Genomic DNA, 20705 nt, shown 5'->3' with positions numbered 1-20705 from the left:
ACCCCCGTGAAATGGTCGTTCGACCCCAAATGGGGTCCCGACCCACAGGTTGAGAACCACTAGACTAGCCAAACCCAAATCCTGCAGCTGTTCTTTGTCTGTTTTAGCCTCCAGGCCTTGGATCATCTTAGTTGCTCTTCTCTGAACTTTTTCCAAACTCTCAACATCTTTTTTGCGATAAGGTGACCAAAATTGGTTGCAGTAGTCCCGGTGTGGCCTCACTAGGGTTTTATAAAGCGGCACTGATACTTCGCGTGATCTTGATTCTATGTCTCTGTTTATGCAACTCAGGATTGTGTTATCTTTTTTGGCTGCTGCTGCATACCGCTGGCTCACGGTCAAGTGATTTCAATTCCCATCCCAGTCAGAACTGATGAAGCTTTTTGGATGGGAAGCGAAATATCTTCAAAGAAAAAACAACCAAGGCCAGTTGCCTTTCAGAAAAGCATCTTTGGGACAACCAGGACCTGGATTGATTGAGAACCTCCATAGATCACTTCGGATAGCCGCTTCTGTCACTGCTTTCCTGCAGGTGCTGGAACAGACGCCAACGTGTCCATGATCATTTGGGGAGAGCATGGGGACAGCGGGACCTTGGCTCTGAAGGAGTCCCATAAGTCCAACAAATTTGAAAGGAACCAGCTGGATGTCTTCTATTTTCCTGACATCTTCAGTCTCGGCGATCTCTGCAAAGTGCGGATCTGGCATGACAACAAAGGTAAAGTCAAGAGTTATGCTTAAATTTAAGGGACAACGTCTGAAAATTCGAGGGGAACCCTCAAAAAAGGTTTTAAAAACAAAGCGGGCACCCTATGATCAGAAATCTTTGCTCCATCCATGGAGGATGGAGGGCTGGACTAGAAGACCTCCAAGGTCCCTTCCAGCTCTATTCTATTCTGTTCTGTTCTGTTTTTTCTGTTCTGTTCTGTTCCGTTCCGTTCTATTCTATATTCCAATATCCATTCCATTCCATTCCATTCCATTCCATTCTATTATTCTATTCTATTCTATATTCCAATATCTATTCTATTCTATTCTGTTCTATTCTACATTCCTGTATTCTATTCTATTCTGTTCTGTTCTGTTCTATTATTCTACATTCCTATATTCTATTTTGTTCTATTCTGTTCTGTTCTGTTCTATTCTATTCTATTCTATTCTATTCTATTCTATTCTATTCTATTCTATTCTATTCTATTATTCTATTCTATTCTATTATTCTATTCTATTCTATATTCCAATATCTATTCTATTCTATTCTATTCTATTCTATTCTATTCTATTCTATTCTATTCTATTCTATTCTATTCTATATTCCAATATCTATTCTATTCTATTCTATTCTATTCTATTCTATTCTACATTCCTGTATTCTATTCTATTCTATTCTATTCTATTCTATTCTATTCTATTCTATTCTATTCTATTCTATTCTATTCTTCTACATTCCTGTATTCTATTCTATTCTATTCTATTCTATTCTATTCTATTCTATTCTATTCTATTCTATTCTATTCTATTATTCTACATTCCTGTATTCTATTCTACATTCCTGTATTGCATTGTATTGCATTGCATTGTATTGTATTGTATTGTATTGTATTCTATTCTATTCTATTCTATTCTATTCTATTCTATTCCTCCAAACAATAAGGTTTTTCTGTTCTAACAGGAATTGCACCTGGCTGGCATCTGGAATATATTGACATTGAAGACGCTCTAGTGGACAAAATTTTCCGTTTCCAGTGTGACTGCTGGCTTGCAAAGGACGAAGCTGATGGACAGATTATACGGGAACTGGCTTGTGCAAATAATGACATTTTGGAACTGAAAGAACGTACCTGTAAGTAGAACAACAAGCAAGAAAAACCAAACACACAGGTACAGTATAGAACAGGGGTGTCAAACTGCGGTCCAGCGGGCCAGATGTGTCACGTGGAAGCCACGCCCACCCCAGCTCCAGCAATGGGGAAAAAGTTACAATACGTCACAACACATCACGTGATGCCACGAGTTTGACACCCCTGGTATAGATGGTACCTTGCTCAATAGTAGCGTGTGTGAGAGGGATCTCGGAGTCCTAGTGGACGATCCCTTAAATAGGAGCCAGCCATGTGCTGCAGCTGCCAAAAAGGCCAACACAGTGCTAGGCTGCATGAACAGAGGGATGGAATCAAGATCACAAGAAGTGTTAATACCATTTTACAATGCCTTGTTAAGGCCACACTTGGAATACTGCATCCAGTTTTGGTCACCACGATGTAAAAAAGATGTTGAGACTCTGGAAAGAGTGCAGAGAAGTGCAACAAAGAGGATCAGGGGACTGGAGGCTAAAGCATATAAGGAACGGTTGCTGGAATTGGGTATGTCTAGTTTAATGAAAGAAGGATTGGGGTGACATGATAGCAGTGTTCCGGTATTTGAAGTAGTATTCCAGCATTTGAAGGGGATCAACTTATTTTCCAAAGCACCAGAAAGCAGGACAAGAAGCAACGGATGGAAACTAATCAAGGAAAGAAGCAACCTGGATTTAAGGAGAAACTTTCTAACAGTGAGGACAATTAATCAGTGGAACAGCTTGCCACCAGAAGCGGTGAATGCTCCAACACTGGAAGTTTTTAAGAAGAGATTGGACAGCCATTTGTCGGAAGTGGTATAGGGTTTCCTGCCCGAGCAGGGGGTTGGACTAGAAGACCTCTAAGGTCCCTTCCAACTCTTTTTATTCTATTATTCTGGGAGGAACGAGATCAGACATCACCGAAAAATGGCTTTTTCAGCTTATAGCATCTCCTTCAACGTTAAAGTTTTGAGGCCATATTCCTGTCACTTCTCTAAGCCGACACGCTGGGGACAAATGGGATAAATGAGACGGTGACACTGACTCTCCTTGTCATAAATGTCAAGAGCACTGCCTTCTGGACGTCGGTGCTAAAAACTGAAAAAGAGCATTTTTCCGTGCACGGTCAGCTAATCTAATCTTATGAAAGCCTACAGGGAAAAAAAATACAGTTGTCTTAATCTTACTTTGAGAGAGTCAGAAAAGTCAACTGAATAAATCTCGTGAAAGCAGATCAATAGATTAATTCGATGCTATGTGTTTTAAAGCTCTAAATTTCATATATTCATGGAGATCAGGCATCTAGACATCCATCTAGGGCAGTGGTTCTCAACCTTTTTAATGCCGCGACCCCCAACTGGTCGTAAGTCGAGGACTACTCAACCGGTCGTAAGTCGAGGACTACTCAACTGGTGCAGCATTGTTTGCAGTATGGGACTTTTGGCGGGCTCAGCAGGGCAGAGACAGCCTGGACAATTCCTATTGGCTTTTGAAAGCCAATAGAATTAGACTCTATTCAAGAGAGTCTATTATATTGGCTTTCAAAAGCCAATAGAATAAAAGGGAGTAGCATAGCTAAGGAAAAGGGGAAAAAAATGGCAGACTGCGTTGTTTGGCGACCCCCGTGAAATGGTCATTCGACCCCAAATGGGGTCCCAACCCACAGGTTGAGAACCACTGATCTAGGCCTATCCACCAAGAATGTTATGTTGTTGTTGTTAGTTGCGAAGTCATGTCCAACCCATCGTGACCCCAGGGGCAATGTTCCTCCAGGCCTTCCTGCCCTCTCCCATCTTCTGGAGTCCACTGAAGCTCACACCTACTGCTCCAGTGACTCCATCCAGCCACCTCATCCTCTGTCGTCCCCTTCTTCTCTTGCCCTCCATCTTTCCCAGCATTAGGCACTTTTCCAGTGAGTGCTTCCTTCTCATTAGGTGGCCAAAGTATTTGAGTTTCAACTTCAGGATTTGGCCTTCTAAAGAGCAGTCGGGGTTGATCTCCTCTAGGACTGACCAGTTTGAATGCCTTGCAGTCCAAGGGACTCGCAGGAGTCTTCTCCAGCACCAGAGTTCAAAGGCCTCCATTCTTTTGCGCTCAGCCTTTCTTATGGTCCAACTTTCACAGCCATACATTGCAACTGGGAAAACCATGGCCTTGACTATACGCACTTTTGTTGGCAATGTGAAGGTGACTCAAGCTGCTGAAGCTGAGCATTTTAACTATCAATCCTGCACCGGTGCAGCCCTTCTGTAACTAAACAGGGAATCATAGGGGAAGAAAGTTAAGAAGCTGTCGTAAGCAGAGAGTAACTACTGATCCCTTAGGTTACACTTAGAAGCACAGATTGATAGAATAGTTCTCCCGGGTTTTCTCACTTTGGGGGGGGGGGAGGTCCCCTAGTCCAATCCCCTGGATCAAAACTGGGACTCTTGTGTGTACAAAGCAGAATAACACAATAACAGAGTTGGAACGATTCTCGGAAGACCTTAAGTGTAATCCTCTGCTCAAACAGGAGACCTTATACAATTTCAGACAAATGACCCTCCAATCTCTTCTTAAAACTAGACTAGACTAGACTAGACTAGAATAGAATAGAATAGAATAGAATAGTGTTGAAGGAAAAGTCTTTATCATGGTTCAGTCCAAGCCGGGAATAAACAACATGGCGACTGCTTTAGAAAGAAGGTTGCAGTTTATTGAAGAGGAGAGCCAGACAGAAAGATGGCTCTGGAAAAAAAGGACTGAGCACATGTAGGGAGTGGGTTTTTATACCCTATTGAGCCTTTTGTTTGGACTTGTTCCTGTGGCATGAACTTTGATCTGAGTCTAAGTGTGCCTTTCTGGTATTCTGATGGTGGTGGGTTAATCCTATTATGTCCCAAGGGTCATATCCTGCTTCCATAGGGCTGGGGCTGATGACTCTTAGATTTTTGGGGTTGATTCTAGGGATCTTTCTTCCTAATCCCAGTTTCCTGAATCCAGTCTTTCTGACAAGATTAACACATCTGTAATTCTGCAGACTTGGTTTCTGCTTTGGACAGAGAGACTTGGGGGCGGGGTTGGTTTCTGCTTCTAAAATCCTCTAGGGAAATATATTCTGCCCTTTTAATATTTCCTTCTCTGGGGGGGGGGGCTGACCATAGAATAGAATAGAATAGAATAGAGTAGAATAGAATAGAATAGAATAGAATAGAATAGAATAGAATAGAATAGAATAGAGCTGGAAGGGACCTTGGAGGTCTTCTAGTCCAGCCCCCCACTTAAGCAGGAGAACCTATACCATCCCAGACAGGTGAATGTCCAGTCTCTTCTTAAAAACCTCCAGTGATGGAGCACCCACAATTTCTGGTGGCCAGCTGTTCCACTGGTTAATTGTCCTCACCATTAGGAAGTTTCTCCTTAGTTCCTGGTTGTTTCTCTCCTTGATCAGTTTCCAACCATTGTTTCTTGTCCTGCCTTCAGGCGCTTTGGTGAATAACGTGACCCTCTCCTCATCTTTGTGGCACCCCCTCAGATACTGGAAGGCTGCTATCATGTCCCCCCTATTTCTTCTTTTCTTTAGACTAGCTAAATCCAAGTCTCGCAGCCGTTTTTCGTATGTGGCGCAGCAGTTAGAGTGCAGTATCTCTGGCTCAGCTACGTAGACGACACCTTCATAATCTGGCCACATGGGAAAGAAAAACTGGACAACTTCCTCACACACCTCAACAGCCTACACCCCAAAATACAGTTCACCATGGAAACAGAAACTAACAACCAACTCCCCTTCCTGGATGTCTTAGTCTACAAGAAATCCAATGGCTCCCTAGGACACACCATCTACCAGAAGAAAACACACACAAACCGCTATCTGCCCGCTCTCTCACACCACCACCCAGCACAGATCAACTCTGTAGCCAAGACACTCATCTCCAGAACAAAACGCTTATCTGACGAACAACACCTAAAACCCGAACTACACACTCTCACCAATGTACTAACATCCAATGGATTCCATAGAAATAAGATTACAAACCTAATCCAAAAAGAAACCCCCACTAAAATCCAAGACAAAGAACAAGAAAACGGCAAAGCCCTCCTCCCATACATAAAAGGCACCACAGACAGAATCAGTAAGATCCTCCATAAACACAACATCAAAACAGCATTCTGCACAAACAGAAAAATATCCACCATCCTTAGAAACCCCAAAGATAAAATTGAATTAGAAAATCAAGGAGTATACGAAATCCCATGCACCACTTGTCCCACCACATACATCGGACAAACCACAGAAGAATAAGTGCACGCATTGAAGAACATAAGAACTCAGTCAAAAAAGAGGAACCAACATCTTCCCTGGTCCAACACCTTAAAGCCACAGGACATGAAATTGACTTTAAAAATACCAGAACCATTGCCAAAAGTGAACATTTTAATAACAGAATAATCAGAGAAGCCATCGAGATAGAAAAACGCCCACACAGCATGAACAAGCGAGATGATACCTCCCGCCTACCAGCCATTTGGAAACCCGCCCTTATTGACAAACGACTCCCTAACACAAAAAATGATACCAGACCCACACTCACAAAAACCACACAGGATGTCACCACCACACATCCACGCAAAAAACAAACCCAAAGCCACACCGATGATGAGGCACGACCACAAACCAGAAACCAGACCACAGCTGCATCATTAGCCACTTTAAACCCCTCCAATCCATACATGAAGCAAACTGACACCCTCCATGAAGAGGAGGCACGACCATGAACGCGAAGCCAAAAAATAACAAGGCAGCCCAAAATCTTAAACCCCTCTGCAACTCAGACTAACCTGAGCACAACCAAACAGAACACTCCCCCAGCCAATCAGAGCACAACCAACCCCCCAGCCAATCAGAGCACAGCCAACCCCCCAGCCAATCAGAGCACAGCCAAGCCCCTAGCCAATCAGAACACACCTCCACCCAATCAGAACACAGCCAAGCTCCCACCCAATCAGTTCATACCCCCACTGGCAGTTAAAAGGAAGAAACAGCTAAGACCACACATTGCTGCTCGAAGCACGAAGCTGAAAACACCAGCCTGAAGATGACGAATGGGACTTCGTCGAAACGTCACCAAGACACTTCCAATTTTACGCGGGAGAAAACCCGAACAACCAAAGACCTACATACAAACACCTGCGAAAATTATATATATATATATATATATATATATATATATATATATATATATATATATTAGGTTGCTAACAAAGAATAAAGAGAGAAATGGTATAGCTATTTCGAGTTCCGTTAACTCTCTTCAGCCAGACTTATTCTTCTGAGATTCGAACCTGGGCTTATCTGCATGTTAGGCAGTTGTTATAACCTCTAAGCCACAGGTTCTCTCCCACTCTGTTAGCTATCAGGAGAGAGACAGGGGGAGGAGATTTTTATCTTGAATGTACACCCTGTCAGCCCAAATATGGGAGATACATACATTGCTTACTGGTGTACACCGCTTAGAGAGTGCTTGCACTTAAAGCGGTATATAAATCTCATAAATAAATAAATAAATAAATAAATAAATGTCTTGGTCTCCTGGTCTTGGATCATCAAGATGCTCCTGAACTAGGAACCGTGGCTTGGAAAAAAGCTAAACCAGGATGCTTGGCTTTAACTTTGTGCTCTCTCTGAACTTTCAAGCTTATGAGATCCTCACCATTACCAGCAATAAGCCGGAGGCCGAGAGCAAGGAAAACGTGTGGATCATTTTTGAAGGCAAACGAGGGCGTTCTAAGGAGTTCCTCTTGCAGAACTCCTCCAGAAAGAGAAGATTTTTAAGGTATGTTATTATAACATCATAATTATAATTATAATGACCTGAACTGTTCATTCATTATAAAAATGGAATGATTATAATCAGCAAACGTTGGGCTGATTTAAAAGATTGCCCTTAATGAGCGCATTGATCGGCAGACTCTATTGCTCATTTTAAAAATAAGCACTGCCTTTACAACCAGACGTCGTTATAAGATTCATGCATTGTGGGCCACAGTAGGGAATGCCTTTCCTAAACAGATGTATCTTAATCCCCTAATCTCCCAGTAAATGAATTCCTTTCTTCTCCGTTAAAAGGATTGGGGTGTTTATATGTGCAACGCGACACATGTTCATTAATTGATTAAAGTGTTTCTCGTCGGTGTTCAGCAAACCTACATTAGCTCAGTGACCTATCCATTAAGGAATGTTGGCTTGCTTGTGGGCACAATTATATTTATGCCTTTTACTAAGAAATAAGTCAGGAAACCATTCAGACAAATTGGAAAGATAGTTTTCATCCAACATGAAATAAATTAATATTATATGTGGGTAAGTCATTCCTAGAACATTCTAGGGATGATTTAAAGATCTACCGCTATATAAATTTGTGCTAGACAGTTCCTAAGCTTTAAAAATATTTATTTATTTATTTGTGTGTGTGTGTGTGTGTGTATTTACAGTATGTGTGTGTGTGTATGTGTGCATGTACGAGAGAGAGAGAGATTGGCTCAAAGCTGGCTTTCATGGCTCAGGTGGGACTAGAACTCACAGTCTCCTGGTGATTGGCCCAAAGTCACCCAGCAGGCTTTTATGCCTAAGGCAGGAGTAGAACTCCCAGGCCGAGTTCCAGCAGGGTGCCTTAACCACTAGGCAAAACTGGCTCTATTGTATGTTGTATTAATATTGCAACCACGTACGTTGCAATTAGTGATTGCTGGTCTGCTCATTAATACTTAAAGCTTTATGTCTGTGTTGGGGGGGGGGAAACGACGCAATCTGCAGAGGAGCAGCAGATGTGTTCCAGTTTTCTTCAAAAAACGTTGATGATATTGCCGCCATCTGTGTTGGTCACTGTCCAAAAGATGGGAAAAGACTGAAGGCAAAAGCAGACACATATTGGCATGTTCAGGAAATTGTCATTACAGAGATGGAACTTGGCAACAAGTAAGTGCCTCATAATGAAAAGACTCATGGACATCATAGACCACGGGTGGGGAACCTTGGCTCTTTTATGACTCGTGGACTTCAACTCCCAGAATTCCTGAGCCAGCATGGCTCAGCTTGGAAACCGCTCCCTTTCCCCTCAGCATGGCTGGCTCAGGAATCCTGGGAGTTGAAGTCCAGGAGCCATAAAAGAGCCAAGTTTGGAGAACCCTGGCCTACACTTCCTTGCTTTGAGGTGTCACCAAACCGTCAACATGACTTAGAAATTCTAAAGGCCAATGATGGACAAGTACTTGAAAAGGCAAGGGAGGAAAAATAGCCTTCTTGGTATTGAAAGGTGAAATTGTGGAGAGTTTAGTGTAGGTCCAGGAAACCTTGGCTCTTTTATGACTCATGGACTTCAACTCCCAGAATTCCTGAGCCAGCATGAGGGAAACTTTGGCCCTTTCATGATTCGTGGACTTCAACTCCCAGAATTCCTGAGCCAGCATGAGGGAACTATGGCCTCTTTATGACTCGTGGACTTCAACTCCCAGAATTCCTGAGCCAGCATGAGGGAACTATGGCCTCTTTATGACTCGTGGACTTCAACTCCCAGAATTCCCAAGCCAGCCTGGCTCAGCATGGAAACCTCTCCCTTTCCCCTCAGCATGGCTGGCTCAGGAATTCTGGGAGTTGAAGTCCACAAATCATATAAAAGAGCCAAGATTGCCTACCCCTGCCCAAATGCCTGAATTTTGATCATGTGACCGTGAGGAAAAATATTTAAATATTTAAGCCAGGGGTCTTCAAACTTGGCCCTTTTATGACTGGTGGACTTCAACTCCCAGAATTCCTGAGCCAGCATGGAGGAACTATGGCCTCTTCATGACTTGTGGACTTCAACTCCCAGAATTCCTGAGCCAGCATGGCTCAGCTTGGAAACCTCTCCCTTTCCCCTCAGCACAGCTGGCTCAGGAATTCTGGGAGTTGAAGTCCACAGTTCAGAAAGGGGCTATCATTCCCTTGAGGTAGCCGTACATTGAATACAATGGAGACAGTCATTAGACATTAGTAATAAGCACATCACTAGTAAGGTCATTAGTACCTGCCTTTCACATTCTGTTTTATCGCACTCCCCTCCCACCCGCTCAGGTATTGTGTACAACGTGGCAGTGGCTCAGCCATGGCTCAGCTTAGAAACCTCTCCCTTTCCCCTCAGCGTGGCTGGCTCAGGTATTCTGGGAGTTGAAGTCCACCAGTCATAAAAGAGCTAAAGTTCCCCACCCTGCCATAGACAATCAGCCACAGGCATCTTGGTTTGTGGTGCTCAAAGGTTTGTGGTCCTGACTGCTGTATGGACAGTTCTCAGCTTGCAACAATTCACTTAGCGATTGTTCAAAGTCACAACGGCACTGAAAAAAGGGACTTAGCACCGTTTTTTACCCTTGAAGCCGTTGCAGCATCCCCCGTGGTCACGTGATCAAAACCCAGAGGCTTGGCAACTGACTCGTCTTTATGATGGTTGCACTGTCCCGAACGGGTCACGCTATCACCTTTTGCCAGATTCCCTTCATAACCGTTACTAAATTAATAGCTGCAGTGATTCATTTAGCAACCGTGGCGAGGAAGGTCGTAAAATGGGGCAAAACTCACTTAACAACGGTCTCACTTAGCAACGGGAAACGGTGGGCTCAGCTGTGGTGGTGAGGTGCCTCAGAGTTGATTTGGAGAGGAGGTGAAGGCAATGTAGTGAAGGCGCTGTGGTAAACTGACTCCCTTCACACATTTACCTGGGGCTGGGTTCAAGTGGGGAAAGGGTTACTCCACCGTGCAATTTGCCATTTACAAAACATCCAAAGGAGCAAAGCAGCAGGAAACTCACATGGATTTGGGGATAAAAGTGTTGTTCTGTCCCAGCCTACGTGAGTCCTTGTTAAGGAGAACCCCTCTTTCAACAAGCAGGCTGGAATCGCAGGAAAAAACCAATCCCCTTTTAATATTCACAGACCTGAGTCAATGTCCAAGGCAAACAAAACACAGTTCACTGAAACTTGATTCCTTAACACAAACAGTTGCCTTCAGCAACCACACCTCCCGCACCTTCCCTTTTATTACACAGCCAAGCCTAATGCCTTCTCCTTTGCCATTGCATTCCTCTGTCCTACTTGCTTCTCTTGCCTGCGCTTTCGTGTATCCAGGATTTGTCCCAGCTGTTCTTCATCACTGTCCAACTCAGGCTCCCAGCACAGCTGTGTCTCAGCCTGAGTGTGAGTAGAGGGGCCAGGCTCCTCATCCGACTGTAAGTCTTGGAGCTCCTCAGAGCCTTCCTCCGACTCTGAGGTCACTCCAGGCCCCTCCTCCTACTCCTCTGATTCCCCAGATTCAGCTGCCCGGTCCACTGGCTGGCGAGGAATCACAACATGTGTGTGTCCAGTTCAGCCATAAAGTTGGGGCGAAACTCTCCATCAAAGCAGTTTCTTGCAACCGACCCCAAACCCTAATTAATCCTAAGTGGCGCATGATAAAATATTATGTCGCTTTTCCAGCCAAGGTGGCACAGCAGTTAGAGTGCAATACTGCAGGCCACTTTAGCTGACTGTGTTCAGCTGGTCAGCGGTTCAGATCTCACCGGCTCAAGGTTGACTCAGCCTTCCATCCTTCCGGGGTAGGTAAAATGAGGACCCAGATTGTTGGGGGCAATGTAAAAATATATATACATTGCTTACTGGTGTACACCACTTAGAGAGTGCTTGCACTTAAAGCAGTATATAAGTCTCATAAATAAATAAATAAATAAATAAATAAATAAATAAATAAACATCGCATGCTAGCTTTTGTAGAATGATTAAAAAAGATTGCGGTGGGTGGAAAAAAGGGGTGGAAGAAAAGTTGCAGTCATTAAGGAGTCCCAAAGGTGGTTTTATTCACCAGGCGACTGGACTTCCGTGTTTTGTTTTTTTTCTTTGAAGGTGTTTCGCTTCTCATCCTAGGCAGCTTCTTCAGCTCTGACTGGATGGTGGGGAGTGGAAGGATTTATACTCCTTGCAGACAGCTGGTCATTTGCATTCTTTTAGAGAGATGTTGAAGCCACTTGGAGGTTTGTCTCAGTTGTTGTTAGTTGCGAAGTCGTGTCCGAGCTGTTGCAACCCCATGGACAACGTTCCTCCAGGCCTTCCTGTCCTCTACCATCTTCTGGAGTCCATTTAAGCTCACGTCTATTGCTTCAGGGACTCCATCCAGCGACCTCCTTCTCTGTCGTCCCCGTCTTCTCTTGCCCTCCCTCTTTCCCAGCATTAGGCCCTTCTCCACTGAGTCCTTCCTTCTCATTAGGCGGTCAAAGTCCTTGAGTTTCCACTTCAGGATCTGGCCTTCTAAAGAGCAGTTGGTGTTGATCTCCTCCAGGACTGACCAGTTGGATCGCCTTGCAGTCCAGGGGACTCGCAGGAGTCTTCTCCAGCACCAGAGTTCAAAGGCTTCCATTCTTTGGCGCTCAGCCTTTCTTACGGTCCAACTTTCACAGCCATACATTGCAACTGGGAAAACCATGGACTGGACTATACGCACTTTTGTTGGCAGGGTGATGTCTCTGCTTTTTAGGATGCTGTCTAGATTTGCCATAGCTTTCCTCCCCAGGAGCAAACGTCTTCTAATTTCTTGTCTGCAGTCCCCATCTGTGGTGATCTTGGAGCCTTTGTCTCAGTGGTGGGATTCAAATATGTGAACAACCGGTTCTCTGTGTGGATGCCGCTTCTGGAAGTCCGTTCTGGGTCTGGGCAAGAAAAAAATTAGCTACCGGTTCTACCGAACCGGTGCAAACCAGCTGAATCCCACCGCTGTTTTTTCTGTGTCCTCAGGGTCACCCGGTGGGGAAGCTGAAGAAGCTTCTTGGATGAGAAGCGAAACGACTTCAAAGGAAAAAGCAAGAAAGTCTAGTTGCATCTTTGGGATAACTGTGACCTGGACGATGGAGAACCTCCATAGACAGTCATTAAGGAGAGGCGTTGTGGGGGGAAAATCTTGAAGCCAGTTAAGCGGCTTTTCTGGGCCTAAAATTGATGCAGAGTTTTGCCACCAGAAGGAATTGAAACAAAAGGGTAACAAGCATTCAGCCAGAAAGGATTTAGCAAAGCTGGCACGATGCTCGTTAGGGAAAGCCAGTTCTTCCTCGCCAAATTAAAACAAGCCCTCGGCTGCAAACATTTTTTAATTTATTATAATTTAATCCTTTCCCATTCTGGGCTCTCTCGTCTTCCTCCGGCAGGTATTTTTTCCGATGCAATGCAAAAATCCCACTCCGAGCGAAGAGGGGAGACCACAAGGTGTTCGAATGTGCCAAGGTGATCGAAAGCTTCGCCAGCAAAGCTCGGAGCTTGGTGCCCGTCCGATACGAAGTGATTGTCGTGACGGGCTCCCAGAAAGGGTCTGGCACAGACGCCAAGGTCCACGTCACCCTATTCGGAGCGAACGGCGATTCGGGCCAGCGGCGTTTAAAGCAGAGATTCCGCAACCCGTTTGAGCGGGGTAGCACCGACCGCTTTTACCTGGAAATCCTGGAACTCGGAGAGCTGAAGAAAGTTCGGATTGAGCACGACAGCACCGGGCTGTCCCCCGGGTGGCTGGTGGAGCGAGTCGAGATCACCAACTCGGCCACGGGCATCACCACCAACTTCCCCTGCGGGAAGTGGTTGGATAAGAAAAAGGGGGACCGGTTAACATGGAGGGAACTGTTTCCAAGAAGTTAACGGCCTCTTTACAAGGTGCAATTTTCCGAAATGCTTTTTGCTCCATCTGGCAGGGGAAGTTTCTAGGCTGGAAAGCTTTCTTCGACAAATTAAATTTCAGAACAAAACAACTTGGGGTTTGATGTGAATCTGTCTCAATCTATCTCAAATGAAGAGAAGGACGAGGGGGGACAGGATAGCAGTCTTCCAATATCTCAAGGGCTGCCCCAAAGAAGAGGGAGTCAAGCTATTCTCCAAACCTTGGAGGTCATCTAGTCCAGCCCCTTGCTCAGGCAGGACACCCTATGCCATTTCAGACAAATCGCTGTCCAGTCTCTTCTTAAAAACTTCCAGTGTTGGAGGGAGGGGGGGAGGGAGGGAGGGGAGAGGAAGGAAGGCAGGGAGGGAGGGAGGGAGGGAAGAAGGGGAGGGGAAGGAAGGACAGAATAACAGAATTGGAAGGGATCTTGGAGGTCATCTAGTCCAACCCCCTGCTCAGGCAGGAAACCCTATACCATTTCAGACAAATGGCTGTCCAGTCTCTTCTTAAAAACTTCCAGTGTTCGTGCTCGCTTCGGCAGCACATATACTAAAATTGGAACGATACAGAGGAGATTAGCAAAAACTTCCAGCGTTGGAGCATTCACCGCTTCTGGAGGCAGGTTGTTCCACTGGTTAATTGTTCTACCTGTCAGGAAGTTTCTCCTTAGTTCCAGGTTGCTTCTCTCCTTGATGGTTTCTTTTTTTAAAAAAAAGTTTTTTATTTATAATACAGTTAAAACCAAAATGGACATAACGTAACATTCCAGTATAAATATTTCTAACAATTTGTTCCTCTTCATACATGTAATTCTTAATCTCTATATATACATATTTTTCTATACAATACAGTATCTAATTTATTTCTCTATATACTAACATACAATTATATATATTTCTATCTTAACACTAGCTTAAAACCCAAACAGTCCTCCTTGATTCACACCAGTAGTAAAATTTGTCCCAGATTTCAAAGTAATCTGACTCTGTCTTGTCCTTCATTTCCATTGTGAGCCTATCCATATCAGCACACGATAAAATTTTATATAAAATCTCTTCCTCTTCTGTTGGAATTTCTTTATTCCTCCAGTTTTGTGCATACGCCAGTCTAGCAGCCATGAGAATGTGTAGCATCAGGTAAAATAGCCCTTTATCGTATTTCTGTGTAATTATGCCTAATAAGAAAAGTTCTGGTTTTAACTCTACCTCTATCATTAATATTTCTTCCAGCCATTTTTTTATCTTATTCCAAAAGTCACGGACTTTTGAGCACTCCCACCACATATGGTAATAGGTCCTTATTGCCAATTTACATTTCCAGCACATGGAAGAAAAAATTGGACCCATTTCAGAACAAAAGAACACGGGGTTTGATGTGAATCTGTCTCAATCTATCTCAAATGAAGAGAAGGACGAGGGGGGACAGGATAGAAGTGTTCCAATATCTCAGGGGCTGCCCCAAAGAAGAGGGAGTCAAGCTATTCTCCAACCCTGGAGGTCATCTAGTCCAACCCCCTGCTCAGGCAGGACACCCTACACCATTTCGGACAAATGGCTGTCCAATCTCTTCTTAAAAACTTCCAGTGTTGGAGCATTCACCGCTTCTGGAGGCAGGTAGTTCCACTGGTTAATTGTTCTGTCAGGTTGCTTCTCTCCTTGATGAGTTTCCGTCCGTTGCTTCTTGTCCTGCCTTCAGGTGCTTTGGAGAATAGCTTGACTCCCTCTTCTTTGGGGCAACCCCTGAGATACTGGAAGGCTGCTATCATGTCCCCCCTCGTCCTTCTCTTCATTAATAATAATAATAATAATAATAATAATAATAATAATAATAATAATAATAAAGTTGGAAGGAAGCTTGGAGGTCATCTAGTCCAACCCCCTGCTCAGGCAGGAAACCCTATACCACTTCAGACAAATGGCTGTCCAGTCTCTTCTTAAAAACCTCCAGTGTTGGAGCATTCACAGCTTCTGGAGGCAGGTTGTTCCACTGGTTAATTCTTTTCACTGTCAGGAAGTTTCTCCTTAGTTCCAGGTTGCTTCTCTCCTCGATCAGTTTCCATCCGTTGCTTCTTGTCCTGCCTTCAGGCACTTTGGAGAATAGCTTGACTCCCTCTTCTTTGGGGCAACATCTGGCCCTGCTGAATATTTTAGAGTCTCTGCAGGCCCAGAAAGTCTCAAGATCCTTACAGCCACCCAACGGACAGAGTTGGGGACAGCCAGACGCTGAGGAATCTTCTTGAGTGAGAGATGAAACGTCTCCAAAGAAAAAAGTCCAGTTGCCTCCTGGAGAAAAAAAAAAAGCACCTTTGGCACAACCAGGAGGTTTAGCGAGATGCTACGAAGGTATGTTTGCAGATTTGCAATTCCTGCAGCATTAAAATCTGCCTTCCCAGCCCTCCCTCGTACTCATTCCCGTTGCTACAAGGGCCAAGAAGTAATAAAGTTCTCTTGCAACTTTTCCCAGGAAAAGTTTTACATATATTCATTTTAAACGAGCCCATTCTTGGCAAGAGCACAGACTCAAATGCTCGGGCGGGGCGCCAGTGGCTGCCGAGAGACCGTTGTTTGCTGAATTCTTTGAGTCAAAGGCAGATTCTGTGGCAACGTGGGGGAAGCTCATCCCTCTGGAATTTGCTGGCAAGATTTTACACTCACCCTAAATGTTTGCCACAGGGATTTGCCAAGGCTGATTTCAATCAGTCAATCAGAATGTAACTGGAAGGGACCTTGGAGGTCTTCCACCCCTGCTCAAGCAGGAGATCTTACACCATTTCAGACAATCTCTTCTCAAAAGCCTCCAGTGTTGGAGCATTCACGACTTCTGGAGGAAAGTCATTCCACTGGTTTATTGTTCTCACCTGAGGAGATGCTGGCTAGGAAACAATCAGATAAGAGAGAAAACCACAATGTAAAAAACAGGTTGGGACTCTAGAAAGAGTGCAGAGAAGAGCAACAAAGATGATCAGGGGACTGGAGGCTAAAGCATATAAGGAACGGTTGCTGGAATTGGGTATGTCTAGTTTAATGAAGAGAAGGACGAGGGGGGACAGGATAGCAGCCTTCCAGTATCTCAGGGGCTGCCCCAAAGAAGAGGGAGTCAAGCTACACTCCAAAGCCCCTGAAGGCAGGACAAGAAGCAACGGATGGAGACTCATCAAGGAGAGAAGCAGCCTGGAACCAAGGAGAAATTTCCTAACAATGAGAACAATTAATCAGTGGAACAGCCTGCCTCCAGAAGCGGTGAATTCTCCAACACTGGAAGTGTTTATGAAGAGACTGGACTAGCCATTTGTCTGAAATGGTCTAGGCTTTCCTGCCTGAGCAAGGGGTTGGACTAGATGACCGCCAAGGTCCCTTCCAAATATGTTATTCTATTCATTCTTAAGCCTTAAGTCTTCTCTTCCATCAATACCTCTGTTTTGTTCTGTTCTGCTCCATTCCATTCTATTCTCAAGCCTTAAGCTTTCTCTTCCATCAATAATTTTCTATTTTATTCTATTCTCTCCCCCAAGGTCTTGGATGATCTCTGGCAAAGTTCTGGCAAGCGAAGCCAGTGGGGAAGCCGGATTCAGTTAAACAACAACAACAACAACAACAACAAAGTTGGAAGGTCCTTGGAGGTCATCTAGTCCAACCCCCTGCTCAGGCAGGAAAGCCTAGACCATTTCAGACAAATGGCTGTCCAGTCTCTTCTTAAAAACTTCCAGTGTTGGAGCATTTACTGCTTCTGCAGGCAAAGTTGTTCCACTGGTTAATTGTTCTGACTGTCAGGAAGTTTCTCCTTAGTTCTAGGTTGCTTCTCTCCTTGCTTAGTTTCCATCCGTTGCTTCTTGTCCTGCCTTCAGGAACCTTGGAGAATAGCTTGACTCCCTCTTCTTTATGGCAGCCCCTGAGATACTGGAAGACTGCTATCATGTCCCCCCTCGTCCTTCTCTTCGTTAAACTGGACATGCCCAATTCCAGCAACTATTCCTTATATGTTTTAGCCTCCAGTCCCCTAATCATCTTTGTTGCTCTTCTCTGCACTCTTTCTAGAGTCTCAACCTCTTTTTTACATTGTGGTTCTGAATCAAAAAAGCTTCTTGGATGAGAAGCGAAATGTCTTCAGGGAAAAAAAAAACAAAGGAAGTCCAATTGCCTCTTGAAAAAGCACCTTCGGGTTGACACCTGAAGCATTCACTTCACAACTTTGGCAAGAAAAGTCGTACAATGAGGGGAAACTCACTTAAGAACATAACAACATAAATATTGGGCTCAATTTAATTTCCCCTCAGCATTCAAACCGTTCTTATTAGTCACACTTCTCTCAAGTTTAATTACCTTTAAATGTCCTAACTTTTCGTTCAGATGCATCATCCCAATATTTTTACATTTCATATATTGTAAAAAATACTATATTACTTATCTCTCTTATCCCTCCTACTGTAACTGCTTTGTATCCAAAATTATCTATTCTTTTAACCACATTCAAACATGTGTTTAATCATGTAGTACTCCATCTGGTAATTTGAATCAGGTCTCTTGAATCTAACTCTACCATGTTAGTATAGTCCGCTTGCCAGGGGATTCCTGTATTTTGGTAAATATTGTTGGGAGTGTATGTGGTGTATGCTTTTTGTCTCCCAAACTCTAACGATTCTCCTGGCAGCTCTATAATCCATTTTATTCAATCTTTTTTTCTCATCCTCAAGTTTGTTTTGAAGTCCTGACAGATAAGACATCTTTTTCCCTTTTCATTGTTGGGGCAAAATTTTGTAGATTTTTTTCCTGTTTGTATTATGATGTAGTTCATTTGTACCTTCCCTATTTAAGTCCCTTTTGTGTTCTGTTATCTGGTTAGTTTGTTCATTCTTTATCGTCGTTTTCTGAGAGTTTTTTAATTGTAATGTGGGAAGTCAGCCCCCCCACCACCCAGAGAAGGAAATATTAAAAGGGCAGAATATTATATTTCGTCAAAGGATCTTAAAGAGGCAGAAAAGCATGCCCAGTTTTCTTAATAGCTCCAAGTCTCCCTCCCCTAAGCAGAAACTAGCTCTGCAGAAATGCAAATGTGATAATCCATTCAGGAAGGTTGAAGCTGGAAAATTAAGAAGACAAAGACACCTAAAAATCTACATACCCCACCCAAACTCTAAGACAGGACATAATAGGATTAACCCACAGATACCAAAGGGGCACACTCAGACTCAGGTCAAAGTACATGACACAGGAAATACAACGCCTCAAACAGGAACAGGAAACAACTCCAAACAAAAGCCCAAGAGGGTATAAAAACATACTCCCTACTACATGTGCTTGGTCTTTTCTTCCAGAGCTATCTTTCTGTCTGGCTCTCCTCTTCAATAAACTGCAACCCTCTTGCTAAAGCAGTTGCCATGTTGTTTATTCCCGGCTTGGACTGGACCCCAATGAAGATTTTTCCTTCAACAGTAAGTTTAGGTTGAAGATTTGCTCATTTATGTCATCAATGGTTTTTAATCTCATTGTGGTTTGATGCTATTGTCATCTGAATCTGTTGTAGCATTGCACACATTTCCTCTTGGAAAGTATTTGTCTCATCTTGGAGTATTGCTCCTGTGGATCTCTGATGTTTCAGGCTAGGTCCTTCACAAGGGAATATTAGGTGTGGTTTTCTGTCACTTTTAGATAGGTATGCAATATCCATTCTGTCTCTTTCCTCCAGGTAGTCTTTCACCAATACCATAGTCTTTTGTGTTTAGCCTTATCAAACCAGCCAATCTTAAAGTCCAAACAACCAAATCTTATACAGTTCTTATCTTTATATATGGTTTTTGTATTCCAATGCCTTTCCAACGATCAAGCCATCAGTGAAAGCAATGTTTTACCATTAGTCACACCCAAGAACTTTTGAAGCGGTTCTGTTGGGATGTTTTTGATCACTACCACTCCCACATAGCCCAGATTTGGTGCAGAGTGACTACTATGAAAGCATTTCAAACCTTGTAAGATGTTACGACAAGGGCCTCAATTTGAATGGTGACTATGTCAAAAAGTCATGTCATGTTGCAGTTTTCTAATGTGTATATTAAAAGTTCTGCATCTGTGAATGTCTGTCATTGATAACCAAACGGAGGTTTATTTCCGAATTGCCCTTGTGGATTAAAGACCCGTGGTGACACAGTGCAGTATTGCAGGCTAACTCTGCCCACAGCCAGGAGTTCGATCCTGACTGGCTCAAGGTTGACTCACCCTTCTGTCCTTCTGAGGTCGGTAAAATGAGGAGCCAGATTGTTGGGGGCAAATATGCTGACTTTGTAAACCGCTTAGAGAGGGCTGTAAAGCACTATGGAGGAGTATACAAGTCTAAGTGCTATTGTTATTGGTATTTCTATTCCTTCCTTCCTTCCCTCCCTCCTTCCGTCTCTGAAGGCGCAGTGGTTAGAATGCAGTATTGCAGGCAAACTCTGCCCACAGCCTGGAGTTCAATCCTGACAGGGTTCAAGGTTGATTCAGCCTTCCGTCCTTCCGAGGTCGGTAACATGAGGATTCAGATTGTTGGTGGGCAATAGGCTGATTCTGTAAACCGCTTGCAGAGAGCTGTGAAGCAGTGTGAAGCAGTGTGGTATATTATAAGCCTAAGTGCTCTTGCTGTCAGTATCTTTTCTCAGCCAAGCCACCCATTCGTTGGTTCACAGTACTATTAAGGACCCCAAGGAAGTAGTTAGCAATGCAATTCATTTTATTAGTTATAAATAAAGTACAAAAAAATCCACCAAAAGTGAATCTAAGCATTTACACAATTTCTAATGTCTCTTTAATTTTCTCCAAATGCACTATTGCTTTAATTAGGAATAATAAATATTTCTAGCTTTCGCCTATAAAATAGTCTATGTAGCAAAATGTTGCACAGCACAACAAAACAGCAGTAGGAGTACAAAAAAAAAAAAAAGTGGATGATCCATTCACTTTGCCATTAAGCGAAATGAGGAGATTGGGACTGTAACGGAGAAAAGTAATGCCACTTCTGTCCCCTTGGCTGGAGGTGATACTTGTTAAAGAAATATTTGAGAATCGGTTAGTCAGCTTCAATTGTCTTTGACATTGCACGTCTCTCATTAGTTCCCTTTCTTTTCAACTTTTTTTCAACTCAGTTTTAAGCTGTCAATGTGGTGCATTACAGGATAAAACAAAAGCCTTCAAAGAGGAGATA

The 20705-nt window shown here is 43.6% G+C and overlaps 1 protein-coding gene across 1 annotated transcript; it reads left to right on the top strand.

Moving 5' to 3' along the window:
* Positions 1 to 532: 532 nt before the first annotated feature.
* Positions 533 to 18885, top strand: LOXHD1 (lipoxygenase homology domains 1; the record flags this gene model as incomplete). Its single annotated transcript, XM_039338648.1, has 6 exons — positions 533 to 718; positions 1673 to 1843; positions 7512 to 7650; positions 8631 to 8792; positions 13036 to 13531; positions 18847 to 18885. Coding segments are annotated over 5 exons (1139 nt in total), but the record flags the coding sequence as incomplete, so codon positions are not given.
* Positions 18886 to 20705: the final 1820 nt, after the last annotated feature.

This window comes from Crotalus tigris, unplaced genomic scaffold (assembly GCF_016545835.1).
Source record: "Crotalus tigris isolate CLP2741 ecotype Arizona unplaced genomic scaffold, ASM1654583v1 scf7180000017710.2780689, whole genome shotgun sequence".
Taxonomy (NCBI): domain Eukaryota; kingdom Metazoa; phylum Chordata; class Lepidosauria; order Squamata; family Viperidae; genus Crotalus; species Crotalus tigris.
The sequence above is the reverse complement of the archived record's forward strand: the minus strand, read 5'-3'. Positions and strand labels throughout refer to the sequence as shown.